Source organism: Odontesthes bonariensis, chromosome 4 (assembly GCF_027942865.1).
Source record: "Odontesthes bonariensis isolate fOdoBon6 chromosome 4, fOdoBon6.hap1, whole genome shotgun sequence".
NCBI classification, from domain to species: Eukaryota; Metazoa; Chordata; class Actinopteri; order Atheriniformes; family Atherinopsidae; genus Odontesthes; species Odontesthes bonariensis.
Genome location: NC_134509.1, coordinates 12,551,196 through 12,572,341, shown reverse-complemented (window position 1 = coordinate 12,572,341; position 21,146 = coordinate 12,551,196). Strand labels below are relative to the sequence as shown.

At 41.1% G+C, this 21,146-nt stretch overlaps 1 protein-coding gene across 1 annotated transcript; it reads left to right on the top strand.

Moving 5' to 3' along the window:
- The first annotated feature begins 6,383 nt into the window (after window positions 1-6,383).
- On the top strand, window positions 6,384-20,213 carry LOC142378480 (uncharacterized). Its single transcript, XM_075463019.1, has 7 exons — window positions 6,384-6,627; window positions 6,775-6,845; window positions 10,838-10,882; window positions 11,883-11,921; window positions 13,836-13,983; window positions 14,557-14,718; window positions 15,050-20,213. Exons 2-7 carry the CDS (start codon window positions 6,795-6,797, stop codon window positions 16,144-16,146), a joined length of 1,542 nt encoding a protein of 513 aa, XP_075319134.1. The 5' UTR covers window positions 6,384-6,627; window positions 6,775-6,794; the 3' UTR covers window positions 16,147-20,213.
- The last annotated feature ends 933 nt before the right edge of the window (window positions 20,214-21,146 follow it).

The following is a 21,146-nucleotide window of genomic DNA, read 5'->3' as shown; positions in this document are numbered from 1 at the left end:
ATTTGCTGCTGTGCCTGGGATCAAGCCTGTGCATGACCCAATTTCAGCCAAGCTTTAGCTGTCAAACAGATGGTCTCACATTTGACTCTGGAGTACTTTGGTATACAGAAGAGTTCATGGTCGACTCAGTGACTACAAGGTATCCAGGTCCCGTGGCTGCAAAACAAGCCCAAATCATCACCCTTCCACCACCGTGCCTATGAGGCCTTTGTGATGACATGCTGTTTGGAAATGGCCTTATCACCTTTTCCCAGATTAATCAGCAGCAATAGTTGCTTCTTCAAGATCATTGTTGTTGTCTTTCCTACTTGGCATTGAGCTACCACGCTCCTGAATGCTCCAGACTAGCAATCTGCCAAAACGTCCGCTTTTATAGAGGCGCTCACACATACTGGTGATCAATTAATCAAGTTCATTTGATCAACAGCACCAGGCTGTTACTTACCCTTTTGATCCTATGGAAGCTTAGTTTTTCACATACTGCTTCTATAATTTGGCTGAGTTATTGTAAAATAATTGATGATACTGCGTTATACATTTTGAGTTGTTGTTCATCTAAGATAGTATAAATCTAATTTTAAGACCCAGTAAAGATCGAATAATTATCTATGTCCCGATATGTAATACCGTAGCTGTGAAACAAGGCATGCTTTCATTTTCACATGAAGAAAAAACGTTTTTCAGTATTTTCTTTGCACATGGTCTGTATGGGCGGTATGAGCCTGGAACATAAATAACAAATGTTTGCACCTGGATTAGTTGTGTAATCCTTCCACAAACATCAGAAGAACATTTTATGTAGTGGTCTGTTTGTATTATTTGCTGTAGTATTTTAGCATGGGCCCAGCTGATTTTCTGGTCTGATGATAACATGTATTTAAAACAAAAAAGGCAAAATACAATTATCCAGTGACCACCTGGACTGTCAGAATAAGTGACAGGTGGTAGATGGTGGTTTAGGGGCCACGTGGAGGTCTACTCGTGGATGTTCGTGGTCACAGTCAGGAGCCTGATTGATATGATGAGATGGTATAAGGAAAGCTCACAATATCTATAATAAATGTTCATAACGATACACATTCCAGGCAATTGAAAAGAATTAGATACGTTGAAAACACTCTTCCGCATTCTGCTTAACTGCTTCTCAGTACTGTGTGGGTGCAGTTAGAGCTGAGTCAGCTGACAGTGACATCTCCATGGCAACACGGACAACAAAGTTAAATAAAACTGTCAAAATGGATTTAGATTATTTTGCCATCACATCCTGTTTAATATACAGAGCGCTTAATTTGCTTTTTTTTTTTTTTTTTAACATTATTTAAGGATCCAAATTCCCAGGATGAAAAAGTAACGTCTTATTGCTCATTACAGATGAAACCACGTTATCATGCTTTGTGGTTCGAGTTGCCTTGGAGTGAAGTAAACTTTGCTCATGACTCTTGAGTCATTTTCTATTTTGAGAGGTTTCAGTGGTCAAAAGAATACAAAAGACAGTGAGCATTTCACATTTCACAATCTTGATTTCATGTCGCTACAGTGCCATTAATCCTCTGGTCAGTGAGCATTTCACATTTCACAATCTTGATTTCATGTCGCTACAGTGCCATTAATCCTCTGGTCAGTGAGCATTTCACATTTCACAATCTTGATTTCATGTCGCTACAGTGCCATTAATCCTCTGGTCAGTGAGCATTTCACATTTCACAATCTTGATTTCATGTCGCTACAGTGCCATTAATCCTCTGGTCAGTGAGCATTTCACATTTCACAATCTTGATTTCATGTCGCTACAGTGCCATTAATCCTCTGGTCGGGTATCAGATTTATTAATTGCCCTGACTGGACCACTGGTATCGTGAGCAACTGAAAGAGGGCGTGATTTCAGGTGTTGCCTTAAATTCTTATTGTTGCTGGGAAATATGTGACCGGACTGCTCCAGACTAGTAAGCTGAACATAGACAACACTGTGTAGGATTTACCTGAAAATAGCACATGTGGGCAAATATCATGTAATTTGCACATAAAGTAATCTCTGCATACACGAGGATGGCTGAAAACAGATTCTTTTGAATCTCTGAGACACAGCCAACTGCCATATGAAAAGGGCTTCCTTATTTTAGCAAGAGAATACCAAACCCCATTTCTGTAGATAGTACAACAGCATAGCCCTATAGTAAAAAACCTGACCTGCCTGCTCAACCTGCCATCCACTGAAAACACAAGTTGCATTGTATGATAAAAAATCTACAACGGATGCCCAGAACTGTTGAGCCGCTGAAATCTTATATCAATCAAGAATGGGAAAATCTTTCTATCCCAGAACTACAGCAATTCCCATTCCCAAACACTATAAAATGTATTGTTGAGAGATGAAATGATGCAATTCAGTTCTAAGCACGCCCTGATCCCAAATCTTTAGACGCACGTTGGTGACGTCAAATTGAATTATTAATCAAGAGTCAAATTTCAGTTTTAACATTTTACATTTTGCCTAGTGTTTTCAATTAAAAAAGCCATTTAAATGATTTGCAAATAATTCCTTTCTGCATCTATAAGATGTTATAATTGCATTCCAAATTATTTGGAGACTTGTTGTATTCATCTCGCGCCCTGTTGATTAAAATATTCATGCCTTTGTTAGGCCTTTGGGGCCTTTAAATAGCCTTTTCAGTATGGTAAACAACAGATGACAAAGAACATTTAGCAGAAAACCAAATTTGTGTTTTTTTGTGTGCTAAACCTGATCATGGAGTTTTATCTGGTGGTCCATAATTAGGCATCTCAACAAATGAAAGAATCTGTGGCTTTGCATACTTTCAAATACTAGGTCAAATCTGGTCCATAGCAGGGCTCTCAAAAGAGGTCAGCATGAAAGCAACTAGTGGCTCCTAACGCCGTCTGCTTTCTAAGGCATGCAGCAAATTTAAATATTAGCATATATGATCCAATAGACATAGAGACAAATAAAAGAGTGTCTGGAACTGAACTTGGAGGTTAGCCAAAAAAAAAAAAAAGCACTCAAAAAACACTGAATTCAATTTTCAATGTTGCCCTGGAAAATAGCTGATAATGATGTAAAGTGTGTGGAATTGAGCTCCCTCCTTGAGGGATTCATCAGGGACCTACTGAGCACTGTGCTGTCATTTACAGTGGCATTTTTAAATGTCACATGTCAACAAGGCACAGGATGTGAATTGACAGTGTGGTGCAGGCAGATGCATGCTGCTTTAACAGCACCAGACCACTTTGTATTTCCTGAATTAGCACGTTATTAAGCTTTTCTGTTTTCTGGACTTTTTGTTGGGGGTTTCAGACAAAACAAGGAAGTCGAAATTGCATGAGCTGGGCTATTTCAACGTCTGCTTTCCACCATGACTTAATTGTCAGGACTCATGATAGTTGTTTGATGGGCAATATGAAAATAAGCAGCCATGTAACTGAAGGAAACATTCCTTACTGTCATATAAAGGCTTTAGTCTTTTTGGCAACTGTGTCAAAGTCTGCAACATAAACTCTCAACTGTGGGCCTGGACTGCATCTGATCTCTTACAAAACATTCTGTGTTTTGTCATTCTGCTGTTTCCCTGTCAGCTTAACATTTGAATGGAAATTTCTGTCCGTGCAATATACTATGCAAATGAAATTTTATAAGCAGGTATAGAAAGGAGAAAGAGAGATGTTTGTTTTAAATGTGCACAAAAATGAATGAATAAAGACATATTACAATAAAGATGCTGATATGACAAAGTCTGATCAGCCACATGTTAAAAAGCTTCTTGCTCATTTTAAAACACTGCCTGCCGTCTGGACAGTAAGCTTTCTCGATCATTTGAATGTCAAGTACGCCTCCTAACCCAGAATGACTGCACTAAGTGAACTTTTTGCAAGCAAATATTGTATTGTCTACAGTAAAAAAAAAAAAAACTGTGTTTCAGTTGATGTGCCTGCTGGTTTCAGCAGTATCAAGAGATACAAGAGAAGGAAAGCAGAGGAAATGTGTTCACGTCTTTAAAAAGCTGGTTCTAGTTTGTACAGAGAAGTCATAAAGTAATTATTGCACAAACCACAAACCTCACCATGGAAAGACAAACAAAAATTGAACCAGTTTCATTCTGAGTGTCCTCTAAAGACTTTGCGACAAGCTAAAAAGGCCCTGTTTCTTTCAGTCCCACTTCTGCACAGATCAGCTGTGACATTCGAGCTTATGAAATTATTGAAATGAAACGATCTTCAATTTGTCGGCGTGTATGAAAAAACACTATATTGTGTAGGTTTATTAGAACAAAATCCATAACTATAAAAAGCGCTTCAGCATTTATTATGAGTTTGTCATATTTGTGTGGGCCTGTCTGGGTGTTTTACAGGCATGTGCATGTGCTAAAACGTGTCAGGGGAATTTGAGCGCCACTCCTCATTTTGTGTAAAGCAAGCAAGTTGACCGAGCATCTTTATCATTGATGCTTAAGAAAATTACAGTTATTCAGGGTGCAGTACCAATATGGATTCATTGCAGCCATCGTCTTTTGTTGTCTCACAAGTAAGAAATCTCTTTGTTCAAAACTGAATGCTGAAATTTAAATAGATGCATATGTTTTACAGCCCATGTGCAGGCTCACTTACAAGGTATGAAACATGGTGCGGCTACCAAACAATTTGCATGTGTAGCTGGGTGAACAAAATGCTCGAGAACACACCATGTTTGGAAATACAGCGTTTAATCCAGATTACTAAAAAAATGTTAATTTAAAACAGTTAAAGTGCCTTCTAAAGGACTATGATTATAAGAGAGTGGTCATGGCAGCTCGTTCAGCTTCCTTGCTTCCTCTTTTGACAGAGTCAAACACAAGAATTATAAAAAAGAATATGAGATCATGCCTCATGTTTGAGATGTAATGGCCAATAAAGGATCATTAAACTGTTGCGGATTGTTTAGCTGCACTGTAACTGCAATTGCAACTGCCGATGTCTTAACTGAACTTGAATCTTTTCCTCAACAGGTCAATGAACCCTCTTGAACCAACCTTGGTAAACAACAAAGAACATGATATCTACTGCCCTCTTGTGACAAGTAGATGCAAGCTGCAACTGACGCACAAACTCCTGCAGAATTTGCACCAGTATGTCTTGGAAGATTTTGGTTTTAATACGGCTCAAGAAGGAATCTCTCAACTGCTAAACAAAACTAAGCTTGCAACAGCGGATCCTTCACAAACATCATCAAAACAGAGCAGAGAGGATCTAGACAATAATGGTTTCAATTTTGGCACCTGAGATTAATGTCATCAGTTCAGTATATAACCATTATGTGAAACACTGGTCATATGTGTCCCAGTATGGTTTCTCATTTTGTTCCTGAGTCATGGCATTTAGTAATGGTTTGAAAAACGATTATATGTGGAGAGCATTACTTCGTTACTAGTTCGTATCCCGGCTGAGGCCTTTCTATATGGAGTTTGCATGTTCTCTCAGTGTATGCGTGGGTTCTCTCTGGGGACTCCGGCTTTCTCCCATTGCCCAAAAACATGCATGAATTGGAAACTCTAAATTGACCCGAGTGGATGGTTGATTCTCTCTGTGTGGCTCTGTGATGGACTGGCGTCCAGAGTGTCCAGAGTGTTCCCTCGCCCAATGACAGTTGGGATAGGCTCCAGGCTCCAGCCCCCCCCCCCCCTTGAACTAGTATAGAAAATGGATGGATGGGTCGCTGTTAGGAATGTATTTTGTGAGGCCACAATGTCCTCTGACCTCTTTCTATAACATCCTATGAAGAATCAAACCATGGCTGACTTTGTGTTTCCGTGTGGTCGTTTGGCATATTGATATCATTTCATCATTTCCGTTTAATATTAACTGCCCAGAGGCCATTTTGTGTGTCTTGGTGGTTATTTTGTGTCACATGTTGGTAATTTTGCACGTGTTTTATTCCATTTAGTAATTTAACCAAATTAGAGAGCTGACAGCAACAAGAATATTCATGCCCTTATTTTTGGCACATTTGTATTAGTGAGGTTGTGAAGTGTTGTTAAATGTTAAGATTTACAACAATAACTCGTTTGCACACAAACTTCAGTGTTGTGAAAACCGCTTTTATGATACACGAATCACACGTTCAAAGCTTGTTCATGAATACCTGAATGTGGCTTGTGTGTAACCAAGCTACAAAGTGTGGTTCTTCCAGTCACATTCAAATGAATTGAAATACATCTTTAAAATGATTAAATCTAGCATGAAAGCAATTCTCTCGGGCATGAACTTTTTTGGATGATTCGTGCAAATAATCGAGAGGGGAAACCTCTATGCTGGAAACGCTTACTTACAACCGTCCGTGCCGCGTTTCAGTTTGACCATGATTAGGAAATGTCTCCACAGTGCGGGGAGCAGCCCGCTGAGGCTGAGGCTGCCTCCGCGCGGCTGTTGCTGGGAGCTCCGGCCAATCATAGCCGCAGCTCTCCGCTGCAAGTAGTTTGGTGGCTGAAGAGGCATGACATCATGCACGGTTCCGTCCCTTCCTGCTAAAACTACACGAGAAAAGTCGTTATTTCACCTCAGCAAAACAACAGCCGGTGACTCCGCCGTCTGCACTGTGAAATCCCGCTGGCCGCTCATTAAACACACGCTGATCCGCCGGTGTGTGCAGCCGAGACGGGGAGTTTGTTGGAGGGGGGCGGGAATGGCGGATGGGGAGGACACAGTGTTTGTGGAGTGGGACAGCGGTGATGGGTCTTTAACTGTATAACATCCCACTTTTGTGCGTTTGTATATCCTTTTGTTTAGACTGGTGCTCGGCCTCCGTCATGGACCCAGAGAAAACGCTGACATTCTGCCACGGGCTGCAGGCTGAGGAGGTAATGTACTGCACACTGTTATTTTCAACAGCTGGGCTTTAGTGATTCTACAGAGCAACATGCTTCCGACGGCCTACCTTGTTGTTGACAAACAACAGCCTCAACATCTCCACTGATGTAGCTCAGCATTTGAGTCTTTGAAATGCCGAGTCAAAAAGGAACATCTCGAGCTCTGGTGCAGCAAACGTTATTTTTCATTCGATTCAGCCTGTTTTTTTCTAATGGGGAGGCTGTCTGATGCTGAAGTCAACGCAAAGCATCTGCTAACAAGTTTTTAAAAAGAGGGGGCTACTAGTAATGCCCAGCACAATAACCAAAGCATATTTACAGATTCACCAAAAGCTGAGTAGACTCAGCTCCCAATTGAAATCAGACTGACAGTTGTTACTACATTATGGCTTCTCTATGGACATTTATTTAACTCTGCTTACGTTGCGCCAGGTCTCCAGAAAGGTCTCCACAGGCACTTTTCAGAGATGGTAAACAAGTTTTAAATCAAGCCTTGTGAAACAAAGTCCAATGCTTTGGTCATTTTAATCAGTCTCGTTTGGTATTGTGTTCATATAATGCCAGTTCGTTAACACTACACATAAGACAACCACCGGATCACATTGAAACTTCAATTCGATTCGATCTCCTGTCCCGATCATGCAAGGGGTGGTGGATGACAGTGAAAAGACCTCAAGCAGAACAAGATTCAGGGACACCTGTTCAGAGCGTAACACGAGGCCAGGGATGACCGTTATGGGATAGAGAAAAGAAAGCACAGTTAAGGGATATACTGCGCATACATTGAGGGTCAAGAGCAAAGCGCTCAGTGCATCATGGGAGGTTCCCAACCAGCCTTGGTCTGCAGATGATTTTTTTTCAGTTATAGCTTGTGACTTTACGAATTGTTACTGTTGACATAACAAAGACAGTAAAGGTTCATTCATTGTATGCACTTTAGCTTTCAAAAGGGCAGCTATGCCTAAAGAGTTGAACCCCACTTTAAATGGCAGACCCTTATACCTCCATAAACCTAACGTGTTCTTGGATTTTCAGAAAGCTTTACCGTCGATTAAGGGCAACTGTTTGTTCACTGAGGATGATACTTCCTGCTTTGTCATGTGGACCACTGGACCTTGAAAGCTAGGCTTATTTGTTGATCGGGACTTTTCAATAGCCGCATTTGCACTGTAGGAACCTTTGGCAGTTCCTATAACCTTTTCAGGAACGGGGCCGTTTTTTCCCGTATTCGCACATACAGGAACTCGGGACCATCGCCCTCAGTTCCTGGAACCATTTTAGCTCCTTCTCCGAGGTCGGGTCTTTTCTGGGTTCTATAGAAACACATCTGACGGAGGTGTTTGGTGGTCGGTAGCTACGCCCCTTGTCATGTTGTCACGGCTGAAATGTTTCCTCATAGACACAGACACAACCTGCGCGTGTTAAATAAGTTAAACTTACACGTTGTCTCCTTTGTCTGCGGTGCTCTGCTCTCCTTCCTTCATGAAATGAAAAAGTATCACCTCCTGACTCTCTCTGTGTGCTCTTCCAGCCTCGATGTTAGACGCCCGATATGATCGTCCATGATTAATATTACCATCATGCAGACCATGAACACGGTGGCCTCCCTGCTCTCCATATTAGCTTCTTTGTGGTGTTTTTTTCTTCTCTCCTTACTTTTCGCGGGTTTTGTTTTGTTTTGTTTTGTTGTGAATGTGGCGCTAAAGTAACACGTCACTGACGCAGACGGTTGCGCCGCATCAGTCTCTATCAGGGTCCCGACTCATGTGCAAATGCAAACCGAAACAGTTCCCCTGGGGAAGGACAGTTCTCAGAACAGAATTTGAGGAGGACCGTTCTTAGAACTGCTCTGTCCGAATGCGTCTTTTGTAGTGAGGTTACCAGGGTTCAAGCTTTAAGGTGGGACCTCTGGGGAAAGGCCTCAACAACTGTCCCTAAAATGAACGCCTGTGATGGAATATGTGCACGTGTGTGTCATACAGACAGCACATCTAAGTCACAGAGTTAGTTACACATAGGGAAGACTGTGATCAGCCAGTTACTGTTAAATTTTGCAATTTCGATTTGGCATTGTTTTGGGTGATGATAGCATTGCTGAAGTAGTGGTGCAATACTGTAAATGAATCCTTAAAATAGTGTCCACATTATTGTTAAGAGCCACAAGGGAAACAGGTGGAGGAAAATGTAGGGGTTCAGTATAGGTGTATGCATTGTTTAACATTGCTGGCCTTAGTTGTGAGTGCCTAAGTAGGTGTCTGTAGCACAAAGTATATCTTTGACCTTTTGCCATCTCTTGATTTGTGTGTGACACTCTATGAGACCCTGTGAGAAGCTTAGATGGAAATAATTTGTGGTTAGTTTGTGGTCTCTGTGAAAACCTGAATGACTGCACTCAACACCTGTGTGCCTGTTCTGTGCCATATGGTGGTCTTACCACAGAAACTCAGCATGACAATACATTTCCGACAGTACATTTCCTCTCTTGACTTTGGCTGTAATATGTGTGTTACTTCACTCCTGAATAAGATTAAGTTCTATTTAAGGGGGGGACATACAGCAGGACTTGCACGCCACGTTTCACCATCATTTTCACCTTTTATTTTTTTTATTCTGATCCATCTGGGATTAGTTGCAGAAATAACTTGTAAATATAGATTTGGCATTGACCAGAGTGTGATCTTCACATCAAAAAGTGTCAATTGGTGTTTTTTTTTTAGTTTTTTTTTTTTTTTAAAGTTATTGAAACAATTTTAAAGAAAATACATACTTCTCCATGTAAGATTCCAAAAAAAAAACAAGACAATGCGCCTCTAAAGCTGGTGTTTTTATGGCCACACAGACCAACCTGCATACAGATCAATTTTTGGCAGAAATCTAGAGATATTTTTCTCTCCTCATCCTGCGGTGCCAATTGTTTGTCTGTTCACTGGTGTGATGTTGTTTTTCCACTGGTGTCACATAATGTTGTGGAACCTGTGGCTGCATCCATTATTTACGAATCTGCCGCACCTATGTATGTACATTATATAACTGTCACCATCCCCTCTTGGCTAACTTGGCTCATGACATCTAGAACTGTGAAAACCGAAAGTAGGTAATGCTGCGTCTGCACTTGCATGCATGCATCCACTCACACAAACTAATATTGTGCAGCTACTTTTGCCGTTTCCTCAAAAGGACTCGCCTTTTTTGCAGGCCTATATTGTGAATAAGAATTTGTTCTTAATGACTTATTGCTGTTTTTTTTATTTTTTATTGAGTTCACTGACTGAGAGAAGGGCCATGTTTGTCTATACAGAAATAGTTCAGTTGATTGTGGTCTTTATTGCAACTTCTTCAGTGTCAGCTACCTTACCTTCAAACACGGGAACAATTGGCCGCTTGGGCTGACACATGTGCTCCTTTTTAGCTTTTAGGATCGATATGCTCATTTGTGATAAGTTACCAGTCTGACAGTTCTGTGAGTCGGGTTTTAAGACCTTGAATTGGCTTGAAAAAAAATCGAGAATATTCATGAAAGTGCTGAATATCTGAACAAATAATGATCCAGGACGAGACTTGTTAAATCTCCAATTAGACACAAACCGCATATATCCATTTAGGTAGGTCTTCCTGTAATGATGGCTGAAAATGAAATTATTCTAAAGCCAAAATTCTATTATGTAAACTTACCGGTAAAAGAGTCATCAGCAGATTGAAGAATAAATGTATTTTTTACAGGTCACGGTTATACACAAGTTCATTTTATGTGTTTGAAAAAGACAAAGAACAGAAAGATAGAGGGCACAGGGAGTGGTTTTCTGAACATGTGCGCTAACTGATGCCTGCTGCCACCATACTGCAGAGGAGAAAGGCCAGAGGAGCAGCAGTCGGCAGCTCCAGACTAGAAAATAGGTCCTCAATGGCACTTTGTTATGCTTTGTCACTAACACAGTATATATTTTGCTTATTCTTGACAACATCCCTCTGCCTTTTATTATTAGATGACTATGTCCCTGCAGGGCCTGGTTGCCACTGAAGATGCCACGGTAGGGAGCCCAGCCTATAACCACTTTCCTATAACTAAACATTTCATACCACAAGATGATCTAAAAATTGCCCACATGGGTAAAAAAAAAAAAAAGCTTAAGAGCTTTTTCCTGAGTAGTTGCCATGGCAATGCATTATTACTTGTCAGCACTTTGAGTCTTATGTTTGATAATGTGTACATAACAGATTTAGATATCTAGATATCTCTCTATATCTAGATATTTAGATAGCGTTGGTGTGGTTTATGATTAAAGCTGCAGTCTGCAACTCTTTTTCAAGCATAATGCCTGGAACTGTCCGGGGATTCTGAAAGTAGTACATTAAATACCCCAATTCAAAAAAAAAATGAGTTCTCTAGGTCCCCTATATGTCCCGCTAGGTCCCTCCAAAGCCAGCAGGTTTGTTTACAAAATTGCAGACCGGACCGGTAAGAGGTAACCAATCAGGTTACGAGCTGGGCTCTGCTGCCTGTCAATCACCGATTGTGCACGCGCGATACAAGGTAGGCTCGTCCCCACTCTTATTTATCTAGACTATTGAACTTCATTACGGGCTAGTCTACTTACTGTGTCTTCCATGATCGCAAATGACAGGTGAGTTGATGAATGAGGAGTCGTGTACGAGTTCTCAAGTGTTTTGATGGGGCGGGACAGGAAGTTGAATAACTTTTTATTTTTTGGTTAAAAAATAAGCATTTCTTGCATTTTGCGACTACGGAGGTCACCGTTTTCAACTTCAAGCGTTCTGATAGGTCATGTAAACTCTTAAAATGCCAAAAATTAGAACTTTACGTATGACAACAACAAATCCTGCAGACTGCAGCTTTAAACTGATGTGCCTGAGCTAATTTCGAGCCCGATTCTCAAGAACCGAAAGCAACCATCTTATAAGATGCAGCAAATATTTAATATTCAGTGTATGGGTGCAGATCTTGGCTTGCTTTTCCCTTTGCATTTGCTCATGACTTGAAAGCAACTGTAATTTTATTTCTCATTGTAGGTGCCTGTAAAGGAGATTGACATGAGCACAATCGATAAGGTGGGAAGCGTTTATGTGAAAACAATTCAAATGTTGCAGTAAGCTACATCTCTCTGTTTACTATGGATTTAATGTGTGATATGTTGTCGATGGAAAGAGCAGTGTTGAGCAGCGAAGAGTCCGTAGAAAAACGTTTCCTATGAAGTTAGTGGAGACCAGAACAGTTAACAGGAGAGTGTTTTGCAGGCAGATATATTACACCTATAATACAAACAGGACAGTTAGTTATGTTAGTAACTAATGCTTCAGCATGCAAGACACAGCTGGAAAATAGGTTTTTTTTGACAAACTTGTAGATTTGCGATGTCTAACATCAGACTTTTAGGGGTTCTATTGCAAATTTTGAAGTTATTCCTGAACAAAGGCTGTATCCGGATGCTAAATTTTTTGGCCATTTTGCTTTTACAGATGTAACTTGTAAGTCTGTCACATGGACATGTATGTACGGTACTGAGCAAAAGTTCTGAGTGACCCCTTATTTCTTTATACATTGCCAGGATAACAGGAAATAGGTGAGATTGAAACATGAATGGAAATACAATGTATTAGGCAACAACAGAGTTTGTTCAACTCTAACGAGCTTATAGGTCAACATTTAGTATGAGCACCTTTATTCCTCAACACAGCCTGAACCCTCTTAGACAAGCTTTAAGTAGTCTTCAGGAATAGTTCTCCAGGCTTCTTGAAGGACATCCCAAAGCTCTTCTTTGGATGTTGGCTGCCTTTTGTTCTGTTCTCTGTCAAGATGATCCCACACGGCTTCAGAAATGTTGAGGTCTGGGCTCTGGAGAGGATTCATCCCTCCATAAGACCTGTTGCCCCTGATTTTCGGTCCACTTCTTGTATCATTTGGCATACCTCATCCTTTTCTCCCCTTCTTGACAGCCACCCTTCCACAGAGACCATTTCTGATGAGGCTTCAGTGAGCAGTACATGGATCAACTGAAAGGCCAGCTGTATCTCTCAGGTCCTGTGTCACGTCTTTGCTGGATTTTTTTCCTCTTTCTTCTGAACATCACCGTAAGATACTATTCATCAGCTCTAGATACTTTTTCAGACCTGACATGACTTGTTTTGTCCTCCACATGTCCAGTTTCCTCATTTTTTTTTAAAGGACACACTGCACACCATTCTGAGATGTGCCAAATTTTCAGCTAAAAGCTCATTTGGAATCACCTTGTTGGTGCAAAAATATCTGTACTCTGTCAACTGTGTTTTATTGGGCAACTTGTGCAAATAGGAATATGTGCTTTTATGACAGGGTGCGAGCAACTTGCTTTAGGATATAATTTAAAACTAGTTCATTGCCAAGTTGTTTTATACATGTAGACAATGCTGGCCTATGAGTTGATTGCCCATTTTTATACTTGAAACATTCATAGAGCAGAGTGAAATTGTTTAGCGAACAAAAATACAAGAACTGGAGTGAAAAAGCAGCCAATGTCAGAAGAAAAACTTTTTAAAGGCCTTCCGAAAGCCTGGAGAACGACTGCTCAAGACTACTTAAAAAAATTATGAGAAAGTTTGGCTCAAGACTTATGCTCGGTACCATAGATGGCACACGATTGGGGGGAAAAAAAAAGAGACAACAAACAGAAAAACCTAAGCTTTCGATGTTGAGTACAATTGCAGCCTTAGTAGAGGAAGTTTTTACATCTGTTAAAATGGTTTAGTCGCCATCACTTGACTTCAGTTTGGCCACACAGACGGGTCACAGCAAGTGTTTGTAGAGTGTGCAAGATCACAAAGTCTGTCTCAGTTCGAAGATAAATGGCTCCTTGCTCTGTCCTGGATTGATGCTCCAATGAAATGCGGAAAAAGAGAATTAAGGAAACAACAAAGATGACGGAAACTTTTTGCACTTATATCATTCCCTTTTTGGTCACATTGCAAGTGTGGTGTTTTGTCCACTAGGTGGTGAGGCATCACGGGGGCTCTGGCAGCCAGCCTGTAGTGAGTCCCAAGTACTGTCCTGGAGTAAACAGCAATCCAGGTTATCTGTGTGAAACAGGGCACTGCTGTGGAGAGACGGGCTGCTGCACCTACTATTATGAACTCTGGTGTAAGTCAACTGACAACACTGTACAAAAAGCCCTGAAATGATAGCTAGGTTTTGCCACTTTTTTCTCAATCGGACCTAAGAGAAAATGTTTATACACAAAAATGTGATATTTTCTTACATTGAAACATATATTATGAACAGACTGTAACAGTATTTTGTTTTCTGATGCTTTTCTGTTGTAATCACAGGATCAACCCCCTTTCATTTAAAAATTAATAACAAATAAGCTATTTTCCTACTCTTTCTTTCAACTTCTTTGCATTACATTTGAGATGTTTGATTTCAACCACGGCTATTTTGAGCTACAAAACACACAGCTTCCGTGCATCCTTCAGTGTGCCCACTGGAAGTCTTTCAATTCTATTTTTATTTCTTTATGACCTGCTGTCTTAAAATCGATTTCCTGATGGTTGAGATCTCCGTAAAGTCAGGCATATACAGCCAGGAAGTAAACATCAAAATAAGCATGATTTTACAGTTTGCACCTCTCTGTCATCTGAACAGATCTTACATGTATTTCTTACAACTCTGCAAACTTGTGTTCATGTTGATGAGCATTCCTGTTTACTGCAGGGTTCTGGCTGCTGTGGACTGTGCTTATCCTCTTCAGTTGTTTCTGTGCTTACCGCCACCGCCGAGCCAAACTGAGAATCCAGCAGCAGCAGAGACAGAGAGAAATCAATCTGATTGCTTATAATGGAGCCTGCAACTACCCTTCCTCAATGTTGGACCTCAGTACGTTTGTTTTACGATTTATCAGGGATGAAACAGTGGGTTTCTTTCACTGAGTGTTTTGGATCATCGGTGTTACAGCACAATCTTAACATCTTGATGTTTTCGCAGCATTTGACACAATACACTTTAAAATTCATCCTGATTATTATTCTTTTGTTTTTGGTCCATAGCACAGAGGAATAAACTACTGTATATCTGGTAGTGTTTCTTTGTGGGATCACCTTTATGTTTGTTTTTGGTATTTTCAAACGATTATTAATCAGTTGCCAGCCTTTTCCTGGTAAGCAATATAGAGGAGCTCACATCTAAGTCGATTCGTCTTTTGTTGCAGGTTTTCTGTCTTCTCTCAAGTTGCCCTCCTATGAGGAGGTGGCTGCGCAGCCCAGCACCCCTCCCCCGCCTTACAGCTCTGTCTTTGCACTCCAGGCAGGTACCACAGGGGGTCCCAGCTCCTCATACCCCCATCATCACCACCACCGCCACCCCTGCCCTCCGTACATGGGCCCCGGCCCGAGTGCTCTGACCTCCTCTCAAAGCTCCGACAACTACACCAGCTGCTCCTGTGAGTCTTGCTCCCTCACTTCCCCTTCCAGCACCTCCTTTTCTGTCCAGGTGACGGATGGGACCTACGACAGCAGCCACAACTCCACACCCAGTGAAGCAGGGGGCGACTTTGCCGTCTTGCCAAGGGTTGGGGCCACCTTCACACCGACACCCTCCCCAGAACCCGCACCACAAGCTCCCCCTGATGTTATCCCTGCATCCACTCCCGATGTCATACCAGTGTTGACATGTTCCCCAAATGGCAGTGAAGGAGTATCATGTCCTGCTCGTCCTCTTTCTCTCCCTTTACACTCTCATCCTTCGCATCCTTCTCGCCTCCCACTCTCCCCCCTTGTCCTGTTATCCTCCAATTCTCCTGGTCAAGTCCATCCTCTTTTCTCTTCAGAAGCAGCTGGCGCCATGGCAATTCATAAAGCGAAAGAAGAGATCTCCCCTCATGGTCAAATGTCTAGGCTCACCCCCTCGACCTTTGCTCAAACCCTCCATAAGTCAGATGTGGCTGTTTCTGTGCAGAGCAACCGCAAAGAAGAGCGAAAACAAGAAGGGGAACAGGAGGAAGAGGAAGATGAGGATGAGGAGGAGGATCATTTCCGGCACCGTCGACTAACGGGTGACTCGGGCATTGAGGTGTGTCGCTGTCATGTGAAGAGAGAGGATGAGGACCTGCAAAAAGGGCACCTAGATAAAGGAAGAAAAGAGATTGTGAAAGAGAGGGGAAAGGTGGACATGGTGCACGACAACACGAAGCCCCTTGTGCAAACACCTCTGTTGGACAACTGTGAGGAATGGCTTGGCCAGGTCCCTTCATCCTCCAGTGCCAGCCATAAGGCTGGCGAGGCCATCATCACTGTGGAGTCCTCGTAAGTTGACAGCAAGGGAGATTTAGTCGAGCAAGCGGGAAAAGTGAGATCGAGACTAGTAGGTGAGAAGTTGAATCACTGAAAAGAAGTCTTTCAGATCTCGCTGTAACAGTTGCAAGTCGAGAGACAGAAGAAATAATGGAGTCCCAATAATCCCAAGAGAACAAGAAAACTGAATTCTTGAATTATTAGTTGTGCACTGGGTCAGTGGTTTTAGAGATGCCATCTTTGTTTCCTCACAAACTGCCGAAAATACAGATGAATTCCATACCCGTTCTCTGTATTTTTCTTGCTTAAGCTGCTATAACAATAGTTATGCAGCTTTGCGGTTACCAGGCATACACTACATGCAACACTACATCCCGCTGTTAACCTTCGTTTCTTCTCTGTATGATGCGACGCTGCTCTCAAAGTAGCATTTTAGCTTTATGAAAGGAAATTCCTTGTATCAGTGGTTCCCAGCCTGTCTGTCAGGACCTATTTAAGGGGTGACCATGAGATAACTAACAGTAAGAAAGGAGAAAATAATCAGTTTTACGAAAAATGAGTGGTCGGAATTTTATTTAATCTGTGCTTTCTTCTTCAACTTCAGGATAGCTCTGTGTTTTAGGATATTTGAAAATGGATAAGTCTGAGAAAATCAGTCTTTGTTGAAGACTTCCCGACGTATGCAATGTATGATGGGATAACAGCAAAAGGTTCTGTAAGTATGACGTGTAATAGATTAAGTAGATAAAGAATCTCAGCCTCACTCTACACCACTTATCCCGCGCAGTTTAAATGCAAAAAAAACACACAAACAAGGCTTTTCAACTGAGAGTTTCATGAAATGGAAGCAAAGCATGCAGGTCACTAAGTGTGACATCACAGAACAGTTTGTTTTCACAAGTGCAGCTCAGAAACAAGCGCGTTGGAACCATGTCGTAAATATATCAGGTGATCCTTTCTTTCAAAGAAGTTGGGTTCACGATGATTAAACGCTGAGATGTTTAAAAAAAAAAAAAGGGGTTTTTGGCTTTCATCAGCCTACTTCCTTCATTTTTAAAAGGAAGTTATGGCAGAAAAGACTACTTTGATCGATTCACTGGATGGACATTTGTAAATGTTGTGTCATATGTTGCTTCTTTGATGAAAAGAGGGGCAAACATTGGTTCAAATGTTTTGCTGGTATAGCTTATACAGTAATACAATAGCAGTGAAAAATGAGTTGTTTCAGACTGTTATTGACACACGCCACCACCCGGCGAATGTGTTTTAATGTGCTCCTGGCTGATTGTTGCCAGGTTTGTAAGGCTAATTGAATCTGGTTCCTTCTTGGATGGATTGTTGAATCTTCACAAAGCAGACACTTTATGCTTAATCTCGTTACTGATAATGAATGTAAAAAGTTATGCATAGCAACAAGCTGCACTGATACTCTTTATGGGGAGTTTTTATAGACGAATGCTTGGCTAAAAAACTTCTGGAAAAGTGTGCAGAGCTGCGGCCTGCCAGTTTGGGGCTTTGAAAGTGTCTTTCCACATTGAGTAATGCTTTTTAAACATCAAACATATAAGGTTTGAGGGTTCTATGTCGTAATCAGTCTTTTTTTTTTTTTTTATTATTGTTGCTGCTGTGAATAAACATGGCACTTCCGAGAGATAGACTGCTTTTCTTTAAGAGCTCCCTGGTCGATCATGTGTTGAAGCCCAATGCGCATTTTTGTCTCTAAAGAAAATTCTCTGCACCTGTGGGCTGAGTGTGATACGCTTAATTGATGCTCTCTTCATCTTGCCATAGGATGTAGTAAGTACAGCGCACATGGACTGTTTTGTAATTAACTATCAGTACAAAATGTAAGTATTAGAAAAAGAGAATGTCTCTAATCATGTTTTGTATGTGATCGTCTTGCTGTTGTCATGAGCTCCTTTACTAAAGGTCACTTTACCGTGTCCTAAAAAGCTGACTTGATGCCTGGGGCGTTTGACACATTTATCGATCTGTGGGCATAAAACTTTGCCACAATTACCTATGATATAGTTTTGAGAGAAATAACTTGTTCGTGTATGCTGTTGTGAGTAGAGGGATTGTGAGAGGGTTTGTGCCAGAGTTTGGTTTTGGTGTGAAGGTCATCTTCTGATCATCTCTGTTCAAAGCTATCGTGCGGTGACTCACAGGTGTGTGTCAGATGGTACTGACTGTTCATCCTCTGGACGACATAAAAGCCTTCTGGCAAGGTTCTTTGTCACGTGTTCGTGCTTATGTATGTTGTTGAATAAAATATATGGTGCCTAGATGAATACAGACACTCTATGAGGCATTCTGTAGTTTATTGCTAATATGTGTGTGTTTTCTTTAAATTGTGGATAGTTTGACATTTGACTGGCAGATGTTTTCTAACAGCTCTTAGACGTCTCTGTATAAATACAGTACATGTGAGACTTAAGGCAATTGTATTTAGCAATAGCATTCACAGTATTCCTTATTCTAGTTTATGCTGGTTGATAGGAAAGAAACTGTTGTGAAACATTTACCTCTTTATTACAGATCCATGAGCTGTGTGGGGCAGAGGCCCCTGATTGTACGAACACAGCAGTTTCTCTCCAGTGCAAACTCTGATGATGTGGTTTTGCCTTTGCTCCTGTTTGTGTCTCTCATGTGTTACTACAACTTTTTATTCCCAGAGAGTCAAGCATTGTCCCTGAAGGTAGCAGCAGAACTTAGCTCTGCAGTAAACTATGATTTCCGCAGCATGGTTTAAAAGATCCATCTCCCATGTTCCTATTGACCGAAGCCAAAAGATTAACAACCATATTTTGTTATAATACCATTGCACATTTGTCTTTTGTGCATGTATATATATATATATATATATATATATATATATATATGTATATATATATATCTTGTCTTGTCCATTTTAAGGGTTTTAGCAGCAAATGTATTTTATTTACTTTTTATTTTCAGCACCATTTTTTTTTGTTGTTTCATAAACTAATTGATGGTCTAGATGGTGCAGGGACACAATTTTGATTAGTAGCTGATGATGTTTACAGTTTCGTTTAAAAAAAAAAGAAGAAAAAAAACTGGGACAACGAAACTTCCTATTTTATTTATTTATTTTTTTTCATTTTTCATTCTTACATAACTGTGTAGCCTCTGGATCTGGCATTTATGAATTTATCATATCTGTTGATCTCCTGTTCATGTACCACTAATAAAAGCATAATTCATTCACATATTTTACCATACCCACATGGACAGAAGGAAAGTAGTAATGACACACTGTAGTAGTAATAGTACACGAGAGGCACAGACTTGAGCCAATTTTATTCGTACTTTGATTCTAAATTGACGCCAGACTTTTTGGAGTTCATTGTATGTAGAACACATTTAATTCATTTTGCTTTGTCAGCAGCTACTGTGTACAGACAAAATGCCCAAACTGTAGGCCGAGGCCTGATGCAAGACTGTTAGCTCGCTTGAGATTTGACTGCAAAGGACTGTTTACTTCTTCTTCTCCTCCTTCTTCTTCTTCTTCTTCTGAAGATAGCACTTACTCTATATTTGTACCATTTCATTTTGTAATGCCCAGAGAGTTGAACAATGGAAATAAAAAGCCCATGTTGTTACCGCTGAACTACTTTACTCAAACTGTTTGTCGCCGGAGATACAAGGTGTTTCACTCCTGCAGCTACGAGACGGCAGGATATATAGCAGTATCTGTATGTGACAGTATGTGAAATAGTTCTGATTACAATTACCGCAACATGTGGTGTACTTTGTGCAATTCTACCTGCAGCTCTTCAGTGTGTTGTACGCATGTGTGAGAGAGTTATTGTCAGCTGTGTTGTCAAAATCGTTGCTGTTGAGTGTTGATAGAATTCGTAACACGATACTTGTCAAAATGAATACCCAAACATTCTTCTGTCTGTCAAGTTGGTTTTGTGCATATGGCGTTGGTATTTCTGATAAACTCCCATTTTTTAATGTTTGCATTCACCCTTTGCATTTTTTTTTTTTTTTGATGTTTCTTCACTTTATCACAATAATGCTGCTTTATTCAACAAAAAACTGTGGATTTTGTGTCAAAATAAATGTGCTACCAAACATGTTTTGTAGTTTTGTCATTGGTATACAGGTGTACGGTTCTTGTTGCCCGCGGTGCTCACATTCTGCTTGGAAATACAGAAATGGGCGAGCCTAAAAACTCCCACTCGTGAGTACCCGCCACTGTGACTGACTCAGGATGAGTCGCTCACGCTGAAAGGTTTTCAAGAGTTTCATGAGTTTGAAATCGGTGTTCTTGCTTAGCTGACAACACGGTGCATCAGCAGTGACAATCGCACGCATGCATCATTACGGCAGTGGCCCTGTTTTGCAGTTACCGTTAATTATTTAACGCCGATAAATATTTTATCCCGCATTAACGCAGGTTTTATTTATTTATATATATATATATATTTTTTTTAATTTAGGGGGGTGGACTGGCGGCCTGTCCAGGGTGTACCCCGCCTCTCGCCCATTGACTGCTGGGATAGGCTCCAGCCCCCCCCCCCCCCCCCCCCCCCCCCCGCGACTCGATCGACGGATTCAGTGGTATAGATAATGGATGGATGGATGGAATTTGGGGGGGGGGCTTTTGTGCCTTTAATGGATAGGAAAGTTCAGAGAGACAGGAAGCAGGGGGCAGAGAGAGGGGGAACGACACACAGCACAGGACTCGAACCGGAGCGCCTGCTCAACCCACTACAACCACCCTTGTTTTATTATTTATTTTATTATTGTAAAAGTCTGTTACTCACAGGCTTTTATTTTGTAAAAGTATGTTTCTGTCTGCTGCGGGACCGGAAAAGAAAGTAATTGGCAGATCCACCAAACATGGAGAAGGGTACGGAACTTTTACTCGGCCATTTTCATTTTAAAGTTCTTCCAGACGGCGGAGTCGACAGAACTAAAGTCATCTGTACACACTGCCAAGTTGAATTGTCTTCTCACCGTAGTACTTCCAGTCTGAAATATCAC